At 44.2% G+C, this 26,494-nt stretch overlaps 1 protein-coding gene across 1 annotated transcript; it reads right to left on the bottom strand.

Annotated features, from left to right (window-relative positions):
• Positions 1 to 15,298: 15,298 nt before the first annotated feature.
• Positions 15,299 to 19,329, bottom strand: LOC140396637 (interferon-inducible GTPase 5-like). The gene is made up of 2 exons (XM_072485431.1): positions 19,264 to 19,329; positions 15,299 to 16,445 (listed from the first exon to the last, which is right to left on the bottom strand). The coding sequence occupies exon 2, from the start codon at positions 16,436 to 16,438 to the stop codon at positions 15,299 to 15,301; it is 1,140 nt and encodes a 379-aa protein (XP_072341532.1). The 5' UTR covers positions 16,439 to 16,445; positions 19,264 to 19,329.
• Positions 19,330 to 26,494: the final 7,165 nt, after the last annotated feature.

The following is a 26,494-nucleotide window of genomic DNA, read 5'->3' as shown; positions in this document are numbered from 1 at the left end:
AACAACAGGCCTGAGTCCTTTTGAAATCATAACAAGCAGACCAATGTCTCTGCCAGGAACTATTGACTTGCAGAAAGCAGACTGTCATTTAATGAGTGATGCTTTGTTGTCTTACTGTCAAGATCTAACAAATGCAGTTAGCTCTGCTTCTCAACAGGTGTTAGCTGCGTGGGGAGATCCTCCAGAAGGTGGGCACGAACTGGTGCCCGGTGAAGAAGTGTACGTTAAAAAGCTGCAAAAGGAACCCTTAGGATCGAAGTGAGAAGGTCCTTTTGTAATCCTTCTCACCACCTAATCCGCTGTGAAGTTAAAAGGAAAGAAAAGTTGGATTCACGCATCACACGTGAAGCGCGCATACAAGTAAAATGTTTACCGCAATTTTAATTTTCAGTTATTTGATTGGCCTTGTAAATGTTGTATCAGAACTGAATAAGAACACATTCCTTTACACATCTACGATATATGCTAAAAACTTTAATATTTCTAATTGTTGGGTATGCATTGCAACCCCAACTAACTCAGGGGAGGGTATTCCCTTTCTAACTATTCCCTTTAATGCTTCAGAAACGGCAGAATGGTACATCTATCAAAGTGTCCCTCACTCTGTGGTGATCCGTTCTGGAGCATATTCATGTGAAAAAGGGAGGTTCCAGGTTCGCATCCAAAAATATATTAAACTATGGAAATCTGCAGGTTATCCACTAAATACCTTTTTAGGATGGCACCAACTTAAATATAACCCTAACCAAAAACCTCAACATCTCAACCTCCCAACTAATGGTAAACAAAACGGATCAATTTGCTTCATGAGTAAGAACCCTAAAGGGATACAAATGGGTAATAGTATTTGTACTAATTATGTAGATGTTAACACAGCTTATAAATGTACAAACGATCTCTTACAAAGAGTTCTGCGGTCCTCAAAGATAACAGGCATACCTAATCTCAAAAATAATAAAACATTCGAAGACCGATGGTTCTTAGAAAATATTTACTTATATTCTGCTTATAATGGAACTTATTTTATTTGTGGTAATAAAGCATATCCTTGGCTCCCAACATCCTGGTCAGGATCTTGCTATTTAGGATACATTGTACCGGCTATTCGTCATGTGATTAATCTTCCTCATGCTTCAGAAGCAGTTGCTCGAAGGAACAAACGTTCCATTTTCTTAAAAGATGCAATTTTTGATAGAATGATTCCATTCTATCAGGAAATGAGGATGGAGAATAAATTGAATAAAATAACAACCATCATACAAAACGTAGCCGATTACACCGCCACTGCCCTAGATAAAATTTCTGACGAAATGCGATCAATTCGAACCGTGGTATTACAAAATCGAATGGCACTTGACTATGTGCTAGCTGAAAAAGGTGGCACCTGCGCCCTGATTGGTGCAGAGTGTTGCACTTTCATTCCCGATAACTCGAAAGAAGTTAAAGATTTGGCATTACATATCCAAAACGAAATCAAAAAACTTGATCCACCCCAATTTATCTCTCTCTGGGATAAAATTTGCGGGTGGCTGGGACACACTGGAATGTCCACAATAAGAATAATCCCATTCTCCTGTGTAGCTGTATTCACCATTTACATAACATACCAATGTGCTAAGTGCATCGAAGAACTAATCGCTAAACGCAGGGGACCAACTATCAGAGTGATTCAAACTAACCCAACGGTACCCGTAATTGATGAACTTGAGCTGAAATACTATTATTGAAATATTACTGATCAATCAACTATTTGACTATTATTAACATATTGTATAATTTATTAATACTGAATCAGTAGGATCAAATTTGATTAATTCATTAATTATAATAATTATTTTGACTGTATTATTAACATTGTATAATTTATTAATACTGAATCAGTAGGGTCAAATTTGATTAATCTATTAATTATAATAATTATTTTGAAATGCCTGTTGCAATGTTAATTCCATTTTATTGTTTAAAACTGCAATGATTCTTTGCGCTTTTACCTATCCTATCGCATTAATGATGTATTTTAATCTTTCCTGATATATCTCAATTTTTCGATTTATCAAAGGGCCGACTGTAGAAGCCAAGTATTTCAAATACAACTAGTATAGGTAAAAGATAGCTGTTTAAGCATAAATGTTGAGCCCCAGTTTTTAATACCCATTTATACAGCATAATTCACTTTTACTGAAGTCCATTGTTCTGGCAAATGCATATTTTCAAAAACAGTGTGACATTAAAAAAAAGCACAGTTGCAAGATAATTTGACACTGTCTTGTGCTAATTGTCAAGGACAGGGACTGAATACACAGCAACATTGTTCACAATGCAGATAACAGCTGGGTCAGAAAAGCTGATGTTGCAGATTGAAGATGGACGGCTTGCCATCAAATCAAATGTGTTTGAGTCTAACCCAAACCAATTAGGATTATATTGGGGTGTAATTAGATGACTTAAGACAGATATGAAAGTGTATAACTGAAAAGTTTCTCCCGGCCATTTTAGCTTAAGTTTTGTCTTTCTGTTAGTTTAGTCAGTTTTTGCCTTTGATTCTAGTCTCCATTTTAGTTTATGTCTTTTGGGGGTTGTCAGTTTAACAGTCTGTGTCAGTGATGTTAGTCCACTTTTGACTTTGAGTTTGAGTTTAGCTGAAGATTAGCTTTCTCTCTCTCTTCATGTTTCATTGCCAGACTTTGACCTTTAAAAGTTACTTTCGAGCTGTCTGCCTAAGCAAAGAAAGATAATGTCTGTAATTCTCTGAAAGCTTCGAATTGTCTACGAATTGCCTTTTAAATGACTTTCAAATTGTAATCAAGCGACTACAAATAAAACAATTCTTTTTGGCACCTGAGGAGTTTATACTGCAAATTTCTGCTGAGTTCCAGTATTCGCAAAGTGCTACTGATAACCGAATAGCAGAGATGATATAAATTCCTTCAACTTTACACAGTCGAATAATACAAGGAATCGAACAACTTAACACAGTCTACAAATAGTACAAATCTTACAACTTGTCGATTGCGCCAGGACTTGATTCATCAACTAAGTTTCCCCCAAACCTGGCGTAGTTCGACAGGTTAAGATCCAATTCAAAGATTCCTTCACCTCCTCACCCCATCCTCCCCTCCTCACCCCCATTCTCACCCCCTCACCCTCATTTTCACCCCCACCCTCCCCTCCTCACCGCCACCCTCCCCTCCTCTCCCCCATCCTCCCCTCCTCACCCATCCTCCCCTCCCCTCCTCTCCCCATCCTCCCCTCCTCACCCCCATTCTCACCCCCACCCTCCCCTCCTCTCCCCATCCTCCCCTCCTCACCTCCATCATCCCCTCCTCTCCTCTCCCCATCCTCCCCTCCTCACCCCCATTCTCCCCTCCTCACTCCCATCCTCGCCTCCTCTCCCCCATCCTCCCCTCCTCACCCCCATCCTCCTGTCCTCACCCCCATCCTCCTGTCCTCACCCCCATCCTCCCGTCCTCACCCCCATCCTCCCGTCCTCACCCCCATCCTCCCGTCCTCACCCCCATCCTCCCGTCCTCACCCCCATCCTCCCCTCCTCACCCCCATCCTCCCCTCCTCTCCCCCATCCTCCACTCCTCAACCCCATCCTCCCCTCCTCTCCTCTCCCCATCCTCCCCTCCTCTCCCCTCCCCATCCTCCCCTCCTCTCCTCTCCCCCATACTCCCCTCCTCTCCCCCATCCTCCCCTCCTCACCCCCACCCTCCCCTCCTCACCCCCATCCTCCCCTCCTCACCCCTACCCTCCCCTCCTCACCCCCACCCTCCCCTCCTCACCCCCACCCTCCCCTTCTCACCTCCATCCTCCCCACCTCTCCCCCATCATCCCCTGCTCACCCCCTTCCTCCACTCCTCACCCCCATCCTCCCCTCCTCACCCCATCCTCCCCTCCTCACCCCCATCCTCCCCTCCTCACCCCCATCCTCCCCTCCTCCCCTCCATCCTCCCCTCCTCTCTTCCCATCCTCCCCTCCTCACTACTCACTTCCTCACCCCGTGTCTCCTTCCTCCTCGCTCCTTCCTCATCCCTCACACCCATCCTGACACCTCCCCTGATCCTCACGCCCATCCTCTCCTCATCCCCACTCCCCTCCTCTCCCCATCCTTCACCCCCATCCTGGCACCTCCCCTCATCCTAACTCCCATCCTCTCCTCATCCCCACTCCCCTCCTCTTCCCATCCTTCACCACCATCCTGGCACCTCCCCTCATCCTAACTCCCATCCTCTCCTCATCCCCACTCCCCTCCTCTTCCCATCCTTCACCCCCATCCTGGCACCTCCCCTCATCCTCACTCCCATCCTCCCCTCATCCTCACTCCCATCCTCTCCTCATCCACACCCCACTCCTCTCCCCATCCCTCACCCCCATCCTGACACCTCCCCTCATCCTCACTCCCATCCTCTCCCTCACACCCTCCCCAATTCCAAGCCTTTCCGCTTTCCCACCTCATCCATCACTTCCCAATATCCAGCTTTTCCCACCTCCACCAATCACACAACGCTTCATAATCTCCTCCTCCAAGCCCCATCCCCGCCTCTATCCCTACCACCCAACCCCCTCCTCCCACACGGACTCCCTCATGTCCTACCCCACTGCACCCTGCGATTGTGACCACCACCTCGAGGAGTGGCTGAGTGTTCCATTCTGTGGCTCCAGAGCGGAGTGGCCGCGATCTGAGAGAAGCCAGGGTGGGACTCAAAGAAAACAGCAACGCCGTTGCTGGGTGAGGATTTATATTGTTTATCTGCCAAACCCGTGTTATTATTTATTATTTGTAAGGTTTTACATGGTGTAACTAGGGTTACTGATCTCAGTGTAAGTTATTGGGAGCCGCAGTGTTTGTGAACTGATGACCACATTGTGACTATGGCAGAGCAGGTGATGTGTTGGGAATTTCTGGACACCGGCCTGATCCAGGACAAATACGTCTGCAGTCAGTGTCTGCGGCTCGAGGAGTTTCGCCTCAGAGTCACAGAGCTGGAGGCCGAGCTGCGGACGCTGGGATGTAACGGGGAAACGCTACCTGGCCACTTTGTACATAGGGGCGGTCACACCTCAGGATGCGGCGAACCGATTTGGTCAGGAAGGTGTGACTGCGAGTGAGGCAGGTATGGGGGCCCAGAAGATAGAAGTGGGGTTGACTCTGCTTTTGTGAACTTCCAACAGGTTTGAGGTACTGCAGCCTGTGTGGACGAAAGTGGTGGCTGCAGGGGGCTGCACAAACTGGCACGGTTGCATGCGTAAGGATCCTCCTGTTAATACCTGCCTGTTCCCCTTTTCTCCTTTTAATTTCCGTTCATATTTTCGCTATGAAAATTTGAGGACTTAGCATTCAGGCAAATGCACAGTTCTCTGCGGCTGAGACCAGCAGTCCTGACGGATGTGTTGCCTGCCTGGCGCCAGCGTTCAATGCAATCAGGCAGATTCAACATGATTTTGTGAAAGAGGAATCATGTTTGACTGACCAATCGGCGTTCTCTGTGGAAGTCACAGCAAGGTGGATAAAGGGGAACTTGTGGATGTGCTGCACTTGGATTTCCAGAAGGCAATTGTGACGGTGACTGCAAAATAAGAACTCATCGAAACAAAACAAATAGGATGAGAAGTAGGCCATTTCACACTTCGAGTCTTCTCCTTCATTCAACATGACAATGGCTGATCTTCCATCCCATACTGCCGCGCTCTCCCATACCCCTTGACACCTTTAGAGCCCAGAAACCTATCTATTTCATTCTAAATATATTCAGAGACTTGCACTCCATACCCGGGATCATCCAAGTGAACCTTCTCTGGACAGCCTCCAATGTTAATTTATCTTTCCTTAGATAACGGGACCAGAACTACACAGTATTCCAGGTGTGGTTTAACTTGTGCCTTCTATTGTTTATGCAGCAGTTACCTACTTTTATATCCCATTCCCTTTGAAATAAAAGCCAACATTCCATTTGCTTGCAGACTAACTTTTGTGATTTATGCACGAGGACCCCCAAATCCCTCTGTGCTCCAGCTTTCTGCAATCTCTCTCCATTTAAATAGTATTCAGCTTCTTTATTCTTCCTACCAAAGTGCAGAACTTCACATTTTCCTACATTATATTCCATCTGCCAAGTTGTTTCCCACTCACCTTACCCGTCTATATCCCTCAATAGACTCTTTGTATCGTTCTCACCAGTTGTCTTCCTACCTATTTTTGTGTCATCTGCAAAGTTGGCAATAGGACATTCACTTCCCTCGTCCAAATAATTAATATATATTGTGAATAATTGTGGCCCTGGCACGGATGCCTGTGGCACTAATTTCAGTTGCCATCCTGAAAAAGCTCCACTTACCCCATCTGACTGTCTTCTGTCAGCCAATCTTCGATCCATGCTGATATACTACCCCCTGCACCATGAGCTCTTCCCTTATTAAGTAGCCGTTTGTGTGGTACCTTATCGAACGCTCTTTGAAAATCTAAGTACCTCTACCGGTTCCCCTTCATCTATTCTGCTTGATACCACCTCAAAGAATGGCATGAGTTCTCCTTCTTGAAGCCATGCTGACTCTGCTTGATTACATTATGTATTTCTAAATGCTCTGCTATTACATCCTTTGTAATGGACTCTAACATTTCCCCAATGACCGACGTTAAGCTAACTGGTCTACAGTTACTTGTTCTTTGTTTTCCTTTCTTTGTGAATGGGGGTGTTACATTGGCAGTTTTCCAATCCTCTGGGACTTCTCCAGTCCCACAGCGTCCACTATCTCTGTCGCTACTTCCTTTAATATCCTGGGATGTAATCCATCAGGTCCGGAGAATGTATCGGCCTTTAGCCCCAAGAAAGCACAAGAGCACCTATACTTCCTCAGGAAACTAAAGGAATTCAGCATGTCCACATTGACCCTCAGCAATCTTTACAGATGCACCATAGCAAGTGTCCTAACTGGCTGCATCACGGCCTGGTATGGCAACTGCTCAGCCCAAGACTGTAAGAAACTACAGCAAGTCGTGAACACAGCCCAGTCCATCACACAAACCCGCCTTCCATCCATTGGCTCTGTCTACACCTCCCGCTGCCCTGGGAAAGGGGGCAGCAGAATGAAAGACCCCTCTCACCCGTCTTACTCACTCTTCCAACTTCTTCCATCGGGCAGGAGGTAAAGAACTCTGAGAACACGCACTAACAGATTCAAAACCAGCTTCTTCCCCGCTGTTACCAGACTCCTGAATGATCCTCTTATGGACTGATCTGATCTCTTCACACATTGTCTATACTGAGTAGCATGACACTCCGAATGCTTCAATTCATGTCTGTGTCTATGTATTTACATTGTGAATTTTATGTTTGCCCTACGTATTTTCTTTTCATGTGCGGAATGATCTGCCTGAACTGTACGCAGAAGAATACTTTACACTGTACCTCGATACACGTGACAATAAACAAATCGAATCCATATCCAATCCATTAATTTATCCAGTACATTTTTGCCAGTGATTGTTATTGTGTTTATTTCTCCAGTGATTGTTATTGTGTTTATTTCCTCAGTGACTGTTATTGTGCTTATTCCTCCAGTGAATGATATTGTGTTTATTTCTCCAGTGATTGTTATTGTGTTTATTTCCTCAGTGACTGTTATTGTGTTTATTCCTCCAGTGAATGTTATTGTGTTTATTTCCTCAGTGATTGTTATTGTGTTTATTTCACCAGTGATTGTTATTGTGTTTATTTCCCCAGTGATTGTTATTGTGTTTATTTCCTCAGTGATTGTTATTGTGTTTATTTCCTCAGTGATTGTTGTTGTGTTTATTTCCCCAGTGATTGTTGTTGTGTTTATTTCCCCAGTGAATGTTATTGTGTTTATTTCCCCAGTGAATGTTATTGTGTTTATTTCCTCAGTGATTGTTATTGTGTTTATTTCCTCAGTGATTGTTATTGTGTTTATTTCCTCAGTGAATGTTATTGTGTTTATTTCCTCAGTGATTGTTATTGTGTTTATTTCCCCAGTTATTGTTATTGTGTTTATTTCCTCAGTGATTGTTATTGTGTTTAATTCCTCAGTGATTGTTATTGTGTTTATTTCCTCAGTGAATGTTATTGTGTTTATTTCCTCAGTGATTGTTATTGTGTTTAATTCCTCAGTGATTGTTATTGTGTTTATTTCCTCAGTGAATGTTATTGTGTTTATTTCCTCAGTGAATGTTATTGTGTTTATTTCCTCAGTGATTGTTATTGTGTTTATTTCCTCAGTGATTGTTATTGTGTTTATTTCCTCAGTGAATGTTATTGTGTTTATTTCCTCAGTGATTGTTATTGTGTTTATTTCCTCAGTGATTGTTATTGTGTTTATTTCCTCAGTGATTGTTATTGTGTTTATTTCCTCAGTGAATGTTATTGTGTTTATTTCCTCAGTGAATGTTATTGTGTTTATTTCCTCAGTGATTGTTATTGTGTTTATTTCCTCAGTGAATGTTATTGTGTTTATTTCCCAGTGATTGTTATTGTGTTTATTTCCTCAGTGATTGTTATTGTGTTTATTTCCTCAGTGAATGTTATTGTGTTTATTTCCTCAGTGAACGTTATTGTGTTTATTTCCTCAGTGAATGTTATTGTGTTTATTTCCTCAGTGATTGTTATTGTGTTTATTTCCTCAGAGATTGTTATTGTGTTTATTTCCTCAGTGATTGTTATTGTGTTTATTTCCTTAATGATTGTTATTGTGTTTGTTTCCTCAGTGAATGTTATTGTGTTTATTTCTCAGTGATTGTTATTGTTTTCATTTCCTCAATGATTGTTATTGTGTTTATTTCCTCAGTGAACGTTATTGTGTTTATTTCCTCAGTGAATGTTATTGTGTTTATTTCCGCAGTAATTGTTATTGTGTTTATTTCCCCAGCGATTGTTATTGTGTTTATTTCCCAGTGATTGTTGTTGTGTTTATTTCCTCAGTGATTGTTATTGTGTTTATTTCCCCAGTTATTGTTATTGTGTTTATTTCCTCAGTGATTGTTATTGTGTTTATTTCCCCAGTGATTGTTATTGTGTTTATTTCCCCAGTGATTGTTATTGTGTTTATTTCCTCAGTGATTGTTATTGTGTTTATTTCCTCAGTGATTGTTATTGTGTTTATTTCCTCAGTGAATGTTATTGTGTTTATTTCCTCAGAGATTGTTATTGTGTTTATTTCCTCAGTAATTGTTATTGTGTTTATTTCCTCAGTGATTGTTATTGTGTTTATTTCCTCAGTAATTGTTATTGTGTTTATTTCCTCAGTGATTGTTATTGTGTTTATTTCCCCAGTGATTGTTATTGTGTTTATTTCTCCAGTGAATGTTATTGTGTTTATTTCCTCAGTGATTGTTATTGTGTTTATTTCCTCAGTGATTGTTATTGTGTTTATTTCCCCAGTGATTGTTATTGTGTTTATTTCTCCAGTGATTATTATTGTGTTTATTTCCCCAGTGATTGTTATTGTGTTTATTTCCTCAGTGATTGTTATTGTGTTTATTCCTCCAGTGAATGTTATTGTGTTTATTTCCCCAGTGATTGTTATTGTGTTTATTTCCTCAGTGATTGTTATTGTGTTTATTCCTCCAGTGAATGTTATTGTGTTTATTTCCCCAGTGATAGTTATTGTGTTTATTTCCTCAGTGATAGTTATTGCGTCCCCCGTCCCCCCCTGTCGCCTGATTATTTATATTTGGAATGTTATTAGTGTCTTCCACTGTGAAGACTAACACCAAGTATTTGTTCAACTCCTCTGCCATTTCCTGACTCCTCATTATTATTATCCTAGTCTCATTCTCATCTGGCCTCTGTTCACTTTGGCATCTGTCTTCCTTGTTATGTTTTTAAAGGAGCTCTCGCTGTCCATTTTTATATTCGATGTGTCCTTTTCAAGTTGGAGTGCCACAGGGTCAGTGTTACATAGTAACTCAATTTGCTGAATAATCAGTGTTGAAGGGCTGCTTTGTTCTGGATGGTGTCGAGCTTCTGCAGTGTTGTTTGGAGCTGCACCCACCCAGGCAAGTGGAGAGTATCCCATCACACTGCTCACTTTTGACGTGTAGATGGAGGACAGGCTTTGGGGAGTCGAGAGGTGAGTTACTGGCCGCAGAATTTCCAATCCCTGACCTGCTCTGGTAGCTACAGTACTTACATGGCTGGATCCAGTTCAGTTTCTGGCTAATGGTAACCACTCAGTATATTGATAGTGGGGGTTTGAAGTCAGTATTGACTGGAAATAAATTAATCAGGAGACAATCCTCCATTCGATTCCTGGACTCTAGTCAGTAAAGCAGATTCTGTTCGTAGAGTTACACAGTCTGACACAATTCATGAAACTGGTTTAATCGCACTGGCCCACTCAGTATTGATTGAATCGAGTTTCATCGCTGGAATCAAGAGATAGTTTTAATGATCTAATTAATCAGGATTGTTCTTCCCAATTACAAGCAATCCATTCAATTGTAAATGTTCTTCCAAATTACACAAAATCAATCCAATTATCAATGTTATTACCAATTACAAGCAATCCATTCAATTGTAAATATTCTTCCCAATTGCACAAAATCAATCCAATTATCAATGTTATTTCCAATTGCAAACAATCCATTAAATTCTAAATGCTATTCCCAATTGCAAACAATCCATTAAATTCTAAATGCTATTCCCAATTACAAACAATCCATTCATTTATAAATGTGATTCCAATTACAAACAATCCATTCAATTATAAATGTTATTCCCAATTACATACACTCCATTCAATTATAAATGTTATTCCCAATTACAAACATTACATTATAAATGGTATTCCCAATTACATACACTCCATTCAATTATAAATGTTATTCCCAATTACAAACATTACATTATAAATGGTATTCCCAATTACAAACAATCCATTCATAATAAATGTTATTCCCAATTACAAACAATCCATTACATTATAAATGTTCTTCCAATTACAAACAATCCATTCAATTATAAATGTTATTCTCAATTACAAACAATACATCCATTATAAATGTTATTCCCAATTGCAAACAATCCATTCAATTATAAATGTTATTCTCAATTACAAACAATCTATTCAATTATAAATGTTCTTCCCAATTACAAACATTACATTATAAATGGTATTTCCAATTACAAACAATCCATTCATAATAAATGTTATTCCCAATTACATACAATCCATTCAATTATAAACGTTATTCCCAATTACAAACAATCCATCCATTATAAATGTTATTCCCAATTACAACAATCCATTACATTATAAATGGTATTTCCAATTACAAACATTACATTATAAATGTTATTCCCAATTACAAACAATCCATTCAATTATAAACGTTATTCCCAATTACAAACAATCCATCCATTATAAATGTTATTCCCAATTACAACAATCCATTACATTATAAATGTGATTCCCAATTATAAATAATCCATTACATTCTAAATGTTCTTCCCAATTACAAACATTTCATTACATTATAAATGTTATTCCCAATTACAAACAATCGATTACATTATAAATGTTCTTCCCAATTATAAACAATCCATTACATTATAAATGTGATTCCCAATTACAAACATTTCATTACTTTATGAATGCTATTCCCAATTAGAAACAATTCATTACGTTCTAAAAGCTATTCCCAGTTAACAACCAATTCACTGAAGCATAAATGTTATTAGAATTTCAGCATTTTAACGGCTGATCAATTTTCATCCTCCCAATGAACTGGATCAATGTAATCCCCCCTCTGTTTGGTGGTTTGATGTTTGTTATATTTTTCTTCATGCATTTTACATTCACCCCAATTCAATCATGTCACAATCTCCAGTATCATTCCATGTGGAAGATATGTGTGTCCTTATCTCAGACGGCACAGGCCATATTTACCATCCTAAGGATTCACATGATCTTTCCCCTTCAGTGTCTCTCTTCTCTCATCCTGTGTCACTTTCCCTCCGTTTGAATACATCTCACTCTCCTTTATTTCCTTCAGTGTCTTGTTCCTTCTCTCCAAGTGTCTCCTGCCTTCTCAGTTTTTATTTCCCTTCTTTCCTCAGTTTCTCTATCCATCTCTCCCTCTGTGTTTTTCCCTCTCTCCGTCACCACCTCTTTCCCTCTCTCCTACAAGATTTCACTCCCCAGGGTATCTTATTCGCTCTCTTCCTCAGTGTCTCTTGCCCTCTCACCCTCAGTATCCCTTTCTCGCTCTTATTCAGGGGATCACAATCTCTCCCTCACTGTCTCATCCCCTCTCTCGCTCAGTATCTCGTTCTCTCTTTCCCTCAGGGTAGCATGCTCGTCTCTTCCTCAGTGTCTCTTCCACGCTCTCCCTCAGTATTCTTCCTCCCTCAGAGTATCACATTCTAACTCTCCCTCAGTGTCTCTTCCACTCTCTCCCTCAGTATCTTCTTCTCCCTCTCCCTCAAGATTTCACATTCTTTCTCTCCCTCAGTGTCTCTTCCCCTCTCCCTCGGTATCTTTTTCTCTCTTTCCCTCACGGTGTGTTATTCCCTCTCTACTTCAGCACATTACATTTTCTCTCTCTCTCAGCTTACCACGTTCTGTCTCTCCCTCAGTGTCGCTTTCCCTCTCTGTCAGTGTCTTTTTCTCTCTCCCCCTCAGGGTGTCTCATTCTCTCTCTACTTCAGGATATCACATTCTCTTTCTCTCCCTAGCCTGTCACATTCTCTCTCTCCCTCAGTGTCTCATCCCCTCTCTACTTCAATATATTTTTCTTTCTCTATCTCAGGGTTTCTCAATCACTCTCTCCCTCAGTATCTCTTGCTCTCTTTCTCATTCTCTCTCTACTTCTGGGTATCTCATTCTCTCTCCCTCATTCTCTCTTCTCCTCTGTCCCTCAGTATCTCTTTCCCTCTCTCTCCCTCAGGGTATCACATTCTCTCTTTCCCTCGATGTCCTTTTCCGTCTCTTCCAAAATGTCCTTTTGCCCCTTCACTCGGTGTTAATTCTCTCTCTTGCTTTCCCTCTATCTCGTTTCTCCTTTTCTTTCTCTCTCCCAGCATCCTCCCACCCTAATCGATTCCCCTGCCCTTGCTCTGCCTGTGGGGTCTTCACTCCCATGCACCAAAATAACTTTAGAATAATATGTACAGAAATATTCAACAACACCTATCTTAAAAAACAAAGGGCACACATACCTGTGTGTGTTGGTAGAGACGGTGACTGTTACTGACAGAATAAGGGCGTGTGTAAATAAGATGCATGTGCAATATCTGTTGTGTGTGGAAGTAAGGCTCAGTGAGTTTCTGAGTGCGAGCGAGTGTACATGACTGAATAAATGAGAGTGAAAAAAAAATGAAAATCGCTTATTGTCACGAGTAGGCTTCAATGAAGTTACTGTGAACAGCCCCTAGTCACCACATTCTGGCACCTGTTCGGGGTGCATATCTGCAAGTCTGTGTGTATGTTAATGTGTGTGTGTATCTATGTGTGTGTCTGTCTGAAAGTATGACTAAGTATGTGTGTATCTGTGTATGTCAGTGTCTTTGTGTGTATCTGTGTATGTGTGAGTCTGAGAGTGTGTTGTGTATCTGTGCGTGTTTGTGTCTGTGAAAGTGTGTATGTTAATATGTGCGTATCTGCGTGTGTGTGAGGCTGCGAGAGTGTGTTTTAGTGTGTGTGCATCTGTGAATCTGAGAGTGTATGCATCTGTGCGTTTGTGTCTGTGCGAATCTGTCAGTCAGTGTATGTGTGTGTATCTGCTTATGTGTGTCTGAGTGTGTGTTTGTGTGTGTATCTATCTGAGTGTATGTTTGTGTCTGAGCCTGTGTATGTTAGTGGACATGTCTGTGTGTGTGTTTGTGTCTGAGAGTTTAAGTTTTTGTGTGTGTGTGTGTGTATCTATGTATGTGTTTGTGTCTATGAGAGTGCGTATATTCGTGTGTGTGTATCTGTGTGTGTTTGTGTCTGAGAGTGCATGTTAGTGCACGTGTGTTTGTGTATGTGTGTGTATCTATGTATGTGTTTGTGACTGTGAGAGTGTATGTTAATGTGTTTCTGTGTCTGTGTGTCTATGTGAGTGTGTATGTGAAGATGTTTGTACTTGAGGGTTAGTGTATGTTAGTGAGAGTTTGTGTGTATCTGAGTGTGTGTATGAGTCTGTGTATATCTACGAGTCTGTGTAAGCGTGTGTATCTCTGTGAGTGTGTGTGTCTGTGAGAAGATGTATGTGTTTGAGGGTGTCTGTGTTTGGAGGGTAATAATGTTTAATGTGTGAGTGTGTGTGTGAAGATGTATGTGTTTGAGGGTGTCTGTGTTTGGGGGGTATTAATGTTTAAGGTGTGTGTGTTTGAGGGTGTCGGTGTTTGAGAGTGTATGTGTTTGAGGGTGTCTGTGTTTGGGGGGTATTAATGTTTAAGGTGTGTGTGTTTGAGGGTGTCTGTGTTTGAGGGTGTATGTGTTTGAGGGTGTCTGTGTTTGGGGGGTATTAATGTTTGAGGGTGTCTGTGTTTGAGGCTGTCTGTGTTTGAGGGTGTATGTGTTTGAGGGTATCTGTGTTTGGGGGGTATTAATGTTTGAGGGTGTCTGTGTTTGGGGGGTATTAATGTTTGAGGGTGTATGTGTTTGAGGGTGTCTGTGTTTGGGGGGTATTAATGTTTGAGGGTGTCTGTGTTTGAGGGTGTCTGTGTTTGAGGGTGTATGTGTTTGAGGGTGTATGTGTTTGAGGGTGTCTGTGTTTGGGGGGTATTAATGTTTGAGGGTGTCTGTGTTTGGGGGGTATTAATGTTTGAGGGTGTCTGTGTTTGGGGGGTATTAATGTTTGAGGGTGTATGTGTTTGAGGGTGTCTGTGTTTGGGGGGTATTAATGTTTGAGGGTGTATGTGTTTGAGGGTGTCTGTGTTTGGGGGGTATTAATGTTTGAGGGTGTCTGTGTTTGAGGGTGTATGTGTTTGAGGGTGTATGTGTTTGAGGGTGTCTGTGTTTGGGGGGTATTAATGTTTGAGGGTGTCTGTGTTTGAGGGTGTCTGTGTTTGAGGGTGTCTGTGTTTGAGGGTGTATGTGTTTGAGGGTGTCTGTGTTTGGGGGGTATTAATGTTTGAGGGTGTCTGTGTTTGAGGGTGTCTGTGTTTGAGGGTGTATGTGTTTGAGGGTGTCTGTGTTTGGGGGGTATTAATGTTTGAGGGTGTCTGTGTTTGAGGGTGTCTGTGTTTGAGGGTGTCTGTGTTTGAGGGTGTCTGTGTTTGGGGGGTATTAATATTGGAGGAGTCTGAGTAATGTCCTGGACAATATGGAGTTGGGAAGTGACCCAATGCCCTTTCCTCTATTCCACAAGGAGAGATTTGGCCAGCAACCTCTTGGCATCTTCTGCCATCTCCTCAACAGCGGTATTCAGCATGGTGTTTATGGTGTTATAGGAGACAACAGCAGCTGCCACCTGCCCAGCAAATGGCAAATATTTCAGAACTCTGCTCAACAGAAGCTTCATCCCTGAAGTATTTATGAGCATTTCCTTAATTATATCATTTGACACCTGCTGACCAAGCGTAGAGCTTACGCCTGATCTAAGTTGCTCCGTTGTCTTGCCCACTCTCTTTGCCAGTCTCCTGAGGGAATCCTCGTCCAGACCGAAGTGTGTGCGGTAGGACGAGACGGTGAAGGCTAACAGGGAAATGTCACAAGCAATGGAGAGCCCTGGAATTGGCACCACAGCAGCAGCAGCTGACAGGCCGCTAACCTTCCAGATTTCATCCACAATGACTGCTTTCTTCTTCTCGATGATCGATACGGTGAAGTTGGGGAGAGCCAACAAAAAGGCCCGTCTCTTCAGATCAGGAAGATCCCCTTCCAGGACCTCGAGCATTTTCCCAAAGTCAAACTTTTGCAGGTTCCAACTGGAAATGAGGAAGACCTGTGGGGATTCTATTACCCCCTTCCTCAAACTCACAACACAGTCATTCCGGAGTTTCTCCAGAGTTTGATTCTCATTGTAACACTTTTTCCAACGTTTACAATTCAGATCACGGTCTACTTTGGCTCGGACAAAGTAACATTTCTTGTTCTTCTTCTGAATTTCGATAGCCAGTAAAAAATGTTTCTTCTTAAAGTGACCGGAACTGAGGATGATGAAGAAATCATAGCAATTAAAGTCCAAATGTTGGCTGCTCGCAAGCCCAGGGAGCTCGGAAATGGTCACCGTGTCTTTGTTAGGGTACTTATACATTCTGGGTTCCGTTGTCGTTTCTTTTTGCCGGGTTGGAGCTGCCTCTGTATCATTGTCATTAACACCTCGTAAAGCATTAATGAAGGCTGATTTACCACTCCCTGATTTTCCCATCACTGCGATGTGAACAGTTGTACTCTGAGAATTAGTGAAGTAGGACACTAATTGTTCAGCAGCAGCACTCAGAGAGCCGTTACTCAACAGAGAGAGAATATTACTTTGTTCAGCGACCCCAGCCATTACGGATCTATAGGTTAGAAAGAATGCCAGAGGGAGAGAAATCATGTTTCTTGAACTTTTTTGCAGACAGTTTTGCATTGCGACAATTGAAAAATATTATATTAACTGAATACAGAGCCTCAGTGAGCTGACATATAGTCTGACCGGGAGAAAATGCACATTGTCAGATTTGACAAATTGTCCGAACACAGTCTGGGACCAGGTGACAGTGCGTTGCATCACAGAATTGTTATGGCAAAGAAAGAGGCCAATTGGCCCCTCGTGTCTACACCGGCTCGCCAAGCGAGCATCATGACGTGGTTACCATGCCTCTGCCTTTTCCCCGTAACTCTGCAGAAATGCAGAGAGTGTGTTAGATATACTGTCCTTTCCCCCTCTGGGACGGTGTAACAGTGTGTTAGATACACTGTCCTTTCCCCCTCTGGGACCGGGTGTCACAGTGTGTTAGATACACTGTCCTTTCCCCCTCTGGGACCGGGTGTCACAGTGTGTTAGATACACTGTCCTTTCCCCCTCTGGGACAGTGTCACAGTGTGTTAGATACACTGTCCTTTCCCCCTCTGGGACCGGGTGTCACAGTGTGTTAGATACACTGTCCTTTCCCCCTCTGGGACCGGGTGTTACAGTGTGTTAGATACACTGTCCTTTCCCCCTCTGGGACAGTGTCACAGTGTGTTAGATACACTGTCCTTTCCCCCTCTGGGACAGTGTCACAGTGTGTTAGATAAACTGCCCTTTCCCCCTCTGGGACACTGTCACAGTGTGTTAGATATACTGTCCTTTCCCCCTCTGGGACAGTGTCACAGTGTGTTAGATACACTGTCCTTTCCCCCTCTGGAACCGGGTGTCACAGTGTGTTAGATATACTGTCCTTTCCCCCTCTGGGACAGTGTCACAGTGTGTTAGATATACTGTCCTTTCCCCCTCTGGGACAGTGTCACAGTGTGTTAGATATACTGTCCTTTCCCCCTCTGGGACAGTGTCACAGTGTGTTAGATACACTGTCCTTTCCCCCTCTGGGACAGTGTCACAGTGTGTTAGATATACTGTCCTTTCCCCCTCTGGGACAGTGTCACAGTGTGTTAGATATACTGTCCTTTCCCCCTCTGGGACAGTGTCACAGTGTGTTAGATACACTGTCCTTTCCCCCTCTGGGACAGGGTGTCACAGTGTGTTAGATACACTGTCCTTTCCCCTTCTGGGACCGGGTGTCACAGTATGTTAGATACACTGTCCTTTCCCCCTCTGGGACCGGGTGTCACAGTGTGTTAGATATACTGTCCTTTCCCCCTCTGGGACAGGGTGCCACAGTGTGTTAGATACACTGTCCTTTCCCCCTCTGGGACCGGGTGTCACAGTGTGTTAGATACACTGTCCTTTCCCCCTCTGGGACCGGGTGTCACAGTGTGTTAGATACACTGTCCTTTCCCCCTCTGGGACCGGGTGTCACAGTGTGTTAGATACACTGTCCTTTCCCCCTCTGGGAGAGTGTCACAGTGTGTTAGATACACTGTCCTTTCCCCCTCTGGGAGAGTGTCACAGTGTGTTAGATACACTGTCCTTTCCCCCTCTGGGAGAGTGTCACAGTGTGTTAGATACACTGTCCTTTCCCCCTCTGGGCAGTGTCACAGTGTGTTAGATACACTGTCCTTTCCCCCTCTGGGACAGTGTCACAGTGTGTTAGATACACTGTCCTTTCCCCCTCTGGGACCGGGTGTCAAAGTGTGTTAGATACACTGTCCTTTCCCCCTCTGGGACTGGGTGTCACAGTGCGTTAGACACACTGTCCTTTCCCTCTCTGGGACCGGGTGTCACAGTGCGTTAGACACACTGTCCTTTCCCTCTCTTGGACCGGGTGTCACAGTGTGTTAGATACACTGTCCTTTCCCCCTCTGGGACAGTGTCACAGTGTGTTAGATACACTGTCCTTTCCCCCTCTGGGACCGGGTGTCACAGTGTGTTAGATACACTGTCCTTTCCCTCTCTGGGACAGTGTCACAGTGTGTTAGATACACTGTCCTTTCCCTCTCTGGGACTGGGTGTCACAGTGTGTTAGATACACTGTCCTTTCCCTCTCTGGGACTGGGTGTCACAGTGTGTTAGATACACTGTCCTTTCCCTCTCTGGGACTGGGTGTCACAGTGTGTTAGATACACTGTCCTTTCCCTCTCTGGGACTGGGTGTCACAGTGTGTTAGATACACTGTCCTTTCCCCCTCTGGGACAGTGTCACAGTGTGTTAGATACACTGTCCTTTATCCCTCTGGGACAGTGTCACAGTGTGTTAGATACACTGTCCTTTCCCCCTCTGGGACCGGGTGTCACAGTGTGTTAGATACACTGTCCTTTCCCTCTCTGGGACCGGGTGTCACAGTGTGTTAGATACACTGTCCTTTCCCCCTCTGGGACTGGGTGTTACAGTGTGTTAGATACACGGTCCTTTCCCCCTCTGGGACCGGGTGTCACAGTGTGTTAGATACACTGTCCTTTCCCCCTCTGGGACAGTGTCACAGTGTGTTAGATACACTGTCCTTTATCCCTCTGGGACAGTGTCACAGTGTGTTAGATACACTGTCCTTTCCCCCTCTGGGACCGGGTGTCACAGTGTGTTAGATACACTGTCCTTTCCCTCTCTGGGACCGGGTGTCACAGTGTGTTAGATACACTGTCCTTTCCCCCTCTGGGACTGGGTGTTACAGTGTGTTAGATACACGGTCCTTTCCCCCTGAGGGACAGTGTCACAGTGTGTTAGATACACTGTCCTTTCCCAGAGTTGAGAAATCCTTTTCCGTTTACAGACTACAGATTAACCGTTGAAAGTTTTACCTTTTACGGTGTTCTTTGTGTTGAATCTTTGGAAACTAACTGAAACGACCGTGGACGAAGAAACATGCAGCAATTCTCCTTCCCTCGTACTGGTTCTGAGCAGCAATTTTTGATGTAATGCCTTTTAAGGAGGTTGTGTTTCATTTTCGTGTTACATTCATCCTTATCTTTTTGAATGTGAGCCAACAATTCTGGGCGTATTATGCAGTTGATTTCTATTGTTGACTAAATTAAACTATTGATTGTCAAAGTTGGGACTGGGTCTCCGAGGGGGAAAGGACAGTGTATCTAACACACTGTGACACCCGGTCCCAGAGAGGGAAAGGACAGTGTATCTAACACACTGTGACACCCGGTCCCAGAGGGGGAAAGGACAGTGTATCTAACACACTGTGACACTGTCCCAGAGGGGGAAAGGACAGTGTATCTAACACACTGTGACACCCGCTCCCAGAGGGAGAAAGGACAGTGTATCTAACACACTGTAACACCGTCCCAGAGGGGGAAAGGACAGTGTATCTAACACACTGTGACACTGTCCCAGAGGGGGAAAGGACAGTGTATCTAACACACTGTGACACCCGGTCCCAGTGGGGGAAAGGACAGTGTATCTAACACACTGTGTCACTGTCCCAGAGGGGGAAAGGACAGTGTATCTAACACTGTGACACCCGGTGCCAGAGGGCGAAAGGACAGTGTATCTAACACACTGTGACACCCGGTCCCAGAGGGGGAAAGGACAGTGTATCTAACACACTGTGACACTGTCCCAGAGGAGGAAAGGACAGTGTATCTAACACACTGTGACACCCGGTCCCAGAGGGGGAAAGGACAGTGTATCTAACACACTGTGCCACCCGGTCCCAGTGGGGGAAAGGACAGTGTATCTAACACACTGTGACACTGTCCCAGTGGGGGAAAGGACAGTGTATCTAACACACTGTGACACTGTCCCAGAGGGGGAAAGGACAGTGTATCTAACACAATGTGATACCCGGTACCAGAGGGCGAAAGGACAGTGTATCTAACACACTGTGACACTCGGTCACAGAGAGGGAAAGGACAGTGTATCTAACACACTGTGACACCCGGTCCCAGAGGGGGAAAGGACAGTGTATCTAACACACTGTGACACTGTCCCAGAGGGGGAAAGGACAGTGTATCTAACACAATGTGATACCCGGTACCAGAGGGCGAAAGGACAGTGTATCTAACACACTGTGACACTCGGTCACAGAGAGGGAAAGGACAGTGTATCTAACACACTGTGACACCCGGTCCCAGAGGGGGAAAGGACAGTGTATCTAACACACTGTGACACTGTCCCAGAGGGGGAAAGGACAGTGTATCTAACACACTGTGCCACCCGGTCCCAGTGGGGGAAAGGACAGTGTATCTAACACACTGTGACACCCGGTGCCAGAGGGCGAAAGGACAGTGTGTCTAACACACTGTGCCACCCGGTCCCAGTGGGGGAAAGGACAGTGTATCTAACACACTGTGACACTGTCCCAGAGGGGGAAAGGACAGTGTATCTAACACAATGTGATACCCGGTACCAGAGGGAGAAAGGACAGTGTATCTAACACACTGTGACACCCGGTCCCAGAGGGGGAAAGGACAGTGTATCTAACACACTGTGACACTGCCCCAGAGGAGGAAAGGACAGTGTATCTAACACACTGTGACACCCGGTCCCAGAGGAGGAATAGACAGTGTATCTAACACAGTGATACCCATCCCAGAGGGAGAAAGGACAGTGTATCTAACACACTGCGACACCCGGTCCAAGAGGGGAAAGGACAGTGTATCTAACACACTGTGACACCCAGTCCCAGAGGGGGAAGGGACAGTGTATCTAAGACACTGACGCCCGGTCCCAGAGGGGGAAAGGACAGTGTATCTAACACACTGTGACGCCCGGTCCCAGAGGGGGAAAGGACAGTGTATCTAACACACTGTGACGCCCGGTCCCAGAGGGGGAAAGGACAGTGTATCTAACACACTGTGACGCCCGGTTCCAGAGGGGGAAAGGACAGTATATCTCACACACTGTAACACCCGGTCCCAGAGCGGCTATTGAGTTTTTATGCAGTCCTGACTGCAGATTGCATGTGTTCTTAACCTTTCTGGAGTTTCACTGACCTTTTCGCTGCATTCCCTTACAGTTTCATTGGAACTAGGTATGTAGATGTTTTGGGAAGGAGCCATTTCGCTGGGTGGAGTTTCATGCAGGTGTCTGAATGATGTTCATTACCCCTGCTGCTTTTCTCCCACTTATTCTGGCCTCTGGACCAGATTGGAGCTTTGTTATCTCGCCTATTTAAAAAGAAACTGGTGGCTTTCAGCATTTGTGTCATTGATTCACTGAATGTGGGTCCCATTGGGAAGGCTGCATTTAGTACACAGTCTTCATTGTCAATTTGGAACTGATAGTTCTCCTTCTCCTCATCCATTGCACATCATAGTTTTCCCCTGTTGACTGGTGTTCCAGGCTAGTCCAACTGGGCAGTTTGGTTTTTACAACATTTGTGTGAGGCTGTACTCCTATAGCTTGTCTGCACCAGGTAAGAGCTCCCCAACTTTTTAATTTTGGTTTAATTATGAGATTCCCCATCCCTAATTGCCCCTTGAGTAATCAATGGAGAGTCTCCTTGAACTGTTGCAGTCTATGGGTCATGGGAACACTCTTGGTGCTGTTATTGTGGGAGTTCCAGGATTTCGATCCAGCAACCGAGAAGCAAACCATGAAAACATTTCCATGTCAGGGTGCGCTGTATGACTTGGAGGTGGTGTGCTCTTGCGTCTGTTTCCCTTGTCTTCGACGGCAAAGTTTGTCCGTTTGGAAGATGCGCTCCTGCAGTGCATCTTGTATAAGTAAAGTCGCCCTTGTCCTGGATGACCACATGCTGCTTTCCCCTTTGAGGGGGAGAGCTGACTGGTGGTGGTTTAACCTGAGGATCACCACACCTTAGGCAAAGAACAAAGTTGAGAAGGTGGGGGCCTTGGTGAATAACCTCAGCCGGCATGGGAATTGAACCCGTGTTGTTAGCCTTGCTCTGCATCACAAACCAGCTGTCCAGCCAACTGAGCTAAACCGGCCCCGTGGGCATCTTGTATATGGTACACACGGCTGCTATTGTGTGTCGGTGTTGGAGAGAGTGAATGTTTGTGGATGGGGTGTCGATCAAGTGGGGCTGCTTTGTCCCGGATGGCATTGAGCTTCTTGAGCGTTGTTGGAGCTGTCACTCATCCAGGCAAGTGGGGATATTTCCATCACACTCCTGACTTGTGTCCTTGTAGATGGTGGACAGGCTTTGGGGGGTCAGGAGGTGAGTTACTGTCCACAGGATTCCCAGCCTCTGACTTGATCTGATAGCCACAGTTTCTGGTCAATGGTAATTCACCAGGATATTGATATTCGGAGGGGGGATTTCCCGATGGTAATGCCATCGAATGTCAAGAAAGGGGCGATGGGTAGATTTTGCCTTGTTGGAGATGGTCATCGCCCAGGTCTTGGACATGAACTGCTTCAGTATCTGAAAACCCACGAGTGGTGCTGAGCAGTGTGCAGTCATCAGTGAACTTCTCCATGTAAGCGTTAGAAACATTTTATTGTTTTAATTTAGTTTTTAGAGTCTACTTGAAAGCAAATTGTCATTTGAAACTGTTTGAATCCAACAGAGATAGAATCTTTGGGCAAAGGTTTCAGCACCCAATTGGAAAATAGTTTCAAAGTTTATTGGTTAGAAACTAAATTTTAAACGATAACAAATTGATCAATCAATACCAGATGTATCAATCAACTGCAGATTAAATAATCAACTTACTGATTTAAATTAAAGTTAAACTTATCAACAATTGGAGGAGGAATATAGTCTGATGAAACACACGTACAGCATTCTCATTGTTTCTGAAGTTGAAACTGGTGTTACGACATGCTGGGCTAGTGCGCAGTCAATTCCAGCCCCACCTGCCCCAGAGTCACAACGCAAGTGAATTTACCAACAATGCTTACAAAAATACCTAAAGTCTTTGGCTCTTGGCTGCACAATAATTACCGTCCGTCACCAGGTTTATAAGTTTAAACACAATCAGTGTTTATTTATAACAAGAACAAATATGAAATACACAGTAAATACAGCTGCTTAACGACAAACTAATACATAGAACATTACAGCGCAGTACAGGACCTTCATCCCTCGATGTTGCGCCGACCTGTGAAACCACTCCAAAGCCCATCTACACTATTCCCTTATCGTCCATATGTCTATCCAATGACCATTTTAATGCCCTTAGTGTTATTGAGTCCACTACTGTTACAGGCAGGGCATTCCATGCCCTTACTACTCTCTGAATAAAGAACCTACCTCTGACATCTGTCCTATATCTATCTCCACTCAATTTAAAGCTATGTCCCCTCGTGCTAGACATCACTATCTGAGGAAAAAGGCTCTCACTGTCCACCCTATCTAATCCTCTGATCATCTTGTATGCCTCAATTAAGTCACCTCTTAACCTTCTCTCTAACGAAAATAGCCTCAAGTCCCTCAGCCTTCCCTCATAAGATCTTCCCTCCATACCAGGCAACATTCTGGTAAATCTCCTCTGCACTCCTTCCAATGCTTCCACATCCTTCCTATAATGCGACTACCAGAATTGCATGCAATACTCCAAATGCGGCCGCAGCCGAGTTTTGTACAGCTGCAACATGACCTCATGGCTCCGAAATTCAGTCCCTCTACCAATAAAAGCTAACACACCGTATGCCTTCTTAACAACCCTCTCAACCTGGGTGGCAACTTTCAGGGATCTATGTTCATGGACACTGAGATCTCTCTGTTCATCCACACTACATAGAATGTTACCATTAGCCCAGTACTCTGTCTTCCTGTTATTCCTTCCAAAATGAATCACCTCACACTTTTCTGCATTAAACTCCATTTGCCACCTCTCAGCCCAGCGCTGCAGCTTATCTATGTCCCATTGTAACTTGTAACATCCTTCCGCACTGTCCACAACTCCACCGACTTTAGTGTCATCTGCAAATTTACTCACCCATCCTTCTACGCCCTCCTCCAGGTCATTTATAAAAATGACAAACAGCAGTGGCCCCAAAACAGATCCTTGTGGTACACCACTAGTAACTGGACTCCAGTCTGAACATTTCCCATCAACCACCACCCTTTGTCTTCTTCCAGCTAGCCAATTTCTGATCCAAACTGCTAAATCACCCTGAATCCCGTGCCTCCATATTTTCTGCAGTAGCCTACCGTGGGGAACCTTATCAAACGCTTTACTAAAATCCATATACACCACATCAACTGCTTTACCCTCATCCACCTGTTTGGTCACCTTCTCAAAGAACTCAATAAGGTTTGTGAGGCACGACCTACCCTTCATAAAACCGTGTTGACTATCTCTAATCAAATTATTCCTTTCCAGATGATTATACATCCTATCTCTTAGAATCCTTTCCAAAACTTTGCCCTCAACAGAAGTAAGGCTCACTGGTCTATAGTTACCGGGGTTGTCTCTACTCCCCTTCCTGAACAAGGGGACAACATTTGCTATCCTCCAGTCTTCTGGCACTATTCCTGTAGACAAAGATGACTTAAAGAGCAAAGCCAAAGGCTCAGCAATCTCCTCCCTAGCTTCCCAGAGAATCCTGGGATAAATCCCATCTGGCCCAGGGGACTTATCTATTTTCATACTTTCCAGAATTGCTAACACCTCCTCCTTATGAACCTCAAGCCCTTCTAGTCTAGTAGCCTGAATCTCAGTATTCTTATCGACAACATTGTCTTTGTCCTGTGTGAATACTGATGAAAAATATTAATTTAGCACCTCTCCTATCTCCTCGGACTCCACGCACAACTTCCCACTACTATCCTTGACTGGCCCTACTCTTACCCTAGTCATTCTTTTATTCCTGACATATTATAGAAAGCTTTAGGGTTATCCTTGATCCTACCTGCCAAAGACTTCTCATGTCCCCTCCTGGCTCTTCTTAGCTCTCTCTTTAGGTATTTCCCAGCTAACTTGTAACTCTCGAGCGCCCTAACTGAACTTTCATGTCTCATCTTTACATAAGCCTCCTCCTTCCTCTTGACAAGTGTTTCGACTGCTTTAGTAAATTACGGTTCCCTCGCTCGACCACTCTGTCATGATATTCAAACACACACATCATGATAGACACACCAACAGACAAATCAGAACACACAACACCACAACCAATGACAGAAAGATATAAAAGCACAGACACGACCCCTGGTGGTCAGTATTAGCTGCAGAGGAGAACCAGGACACATCTATTGCCAAACACACTCAGGGAGACAGCACGTGCAGAGTATCCAGAACGAACTGTATTATAAGAGTTATAATAAAATAGAGTTGTACCACATACAACTGTGTTGGCTCATCTGTGCACCAGAGCACCCAACACCACATGGTACAGGAGTGGATCGATACCTGCCGGCATACCTCAGTGTACACAGACAACCAGCAGTGCCCAGGCATGATGTACGAGCTCCCGGTTCCGCAGGCGCTCCAGTGCGACGGCGACCTCCACGAAAACTGGCGGCGATTCCGGCAAAATTTCGAATTGTTCCTGGTGGCAGCTGAACTCCAAGACCTGGATGATAAGGAAAAAATTGAATTTCTCCTCACCGTCGCCGGTGCAAGGGCAAGAGCAATGTTCAGAAGGTTCAGGTTCTTCAGGAGGCAGCAAAGGTACGATTACCAGGCAGTCCTGGGCAAATTCTCCAAGTACTGTGAAGAATACGCAATCCAATGGGCACTTAAAGGTAAGAAAAGCTGCAGTACTCACCTCGTGGCTGGGATCCCGGAGCCCGAAATCCCGGGCCTGAGAAAAGGCTGGGTCGAAGTCGGCGGCCATCTTGCTAAAGGTATAACGCTAGCACAGTTGCGCGAGAAGTGCGCAGAACCGGAAGTTTCGTTTGCGCATGCGCAGTCAAGAAAACGGCCATCGGTAAAGGAACAGCGATCTGAGCATGCGCAGTCGCTTCCTACGTGCTACATACCGAGCGTCAGGATGTCAGAGGCCCCAGACTGCACCAATTTAAAAGGGAAATGTCCCAAATCCAATTTAAAAGGGAAACGTCCCAAATCAAAAAAACAAAAATCTGTTAAAGCTGTAAAACAACCTTCCTTCACCTGGAATGACAGCACAGTGCCGCAAATTGACCCAGGAGATGAATTTGACCTCCGA

The sequence above is a fragment of the Scyliorhinus torazame genome, chromosome 19 (genome assembly GCF_047496885.1).
Source record: "Scyliorhinus torazame isolate Kashiwa2021f chromosome 19, sScyTor2.1, whole genome shotgun sequence".
In the NCBI taxonomy this organism is placed as follows: Eukaryota; Metazoa; Chordata; class Chondrichthyes; order Carcharhiniformes; family Scyliorhinidae; genus Scyliorhinus; species Scyliorhinus torazame.
This window is presented reverse-complemented; position numbering and strand designations above follow the sequence as displayed.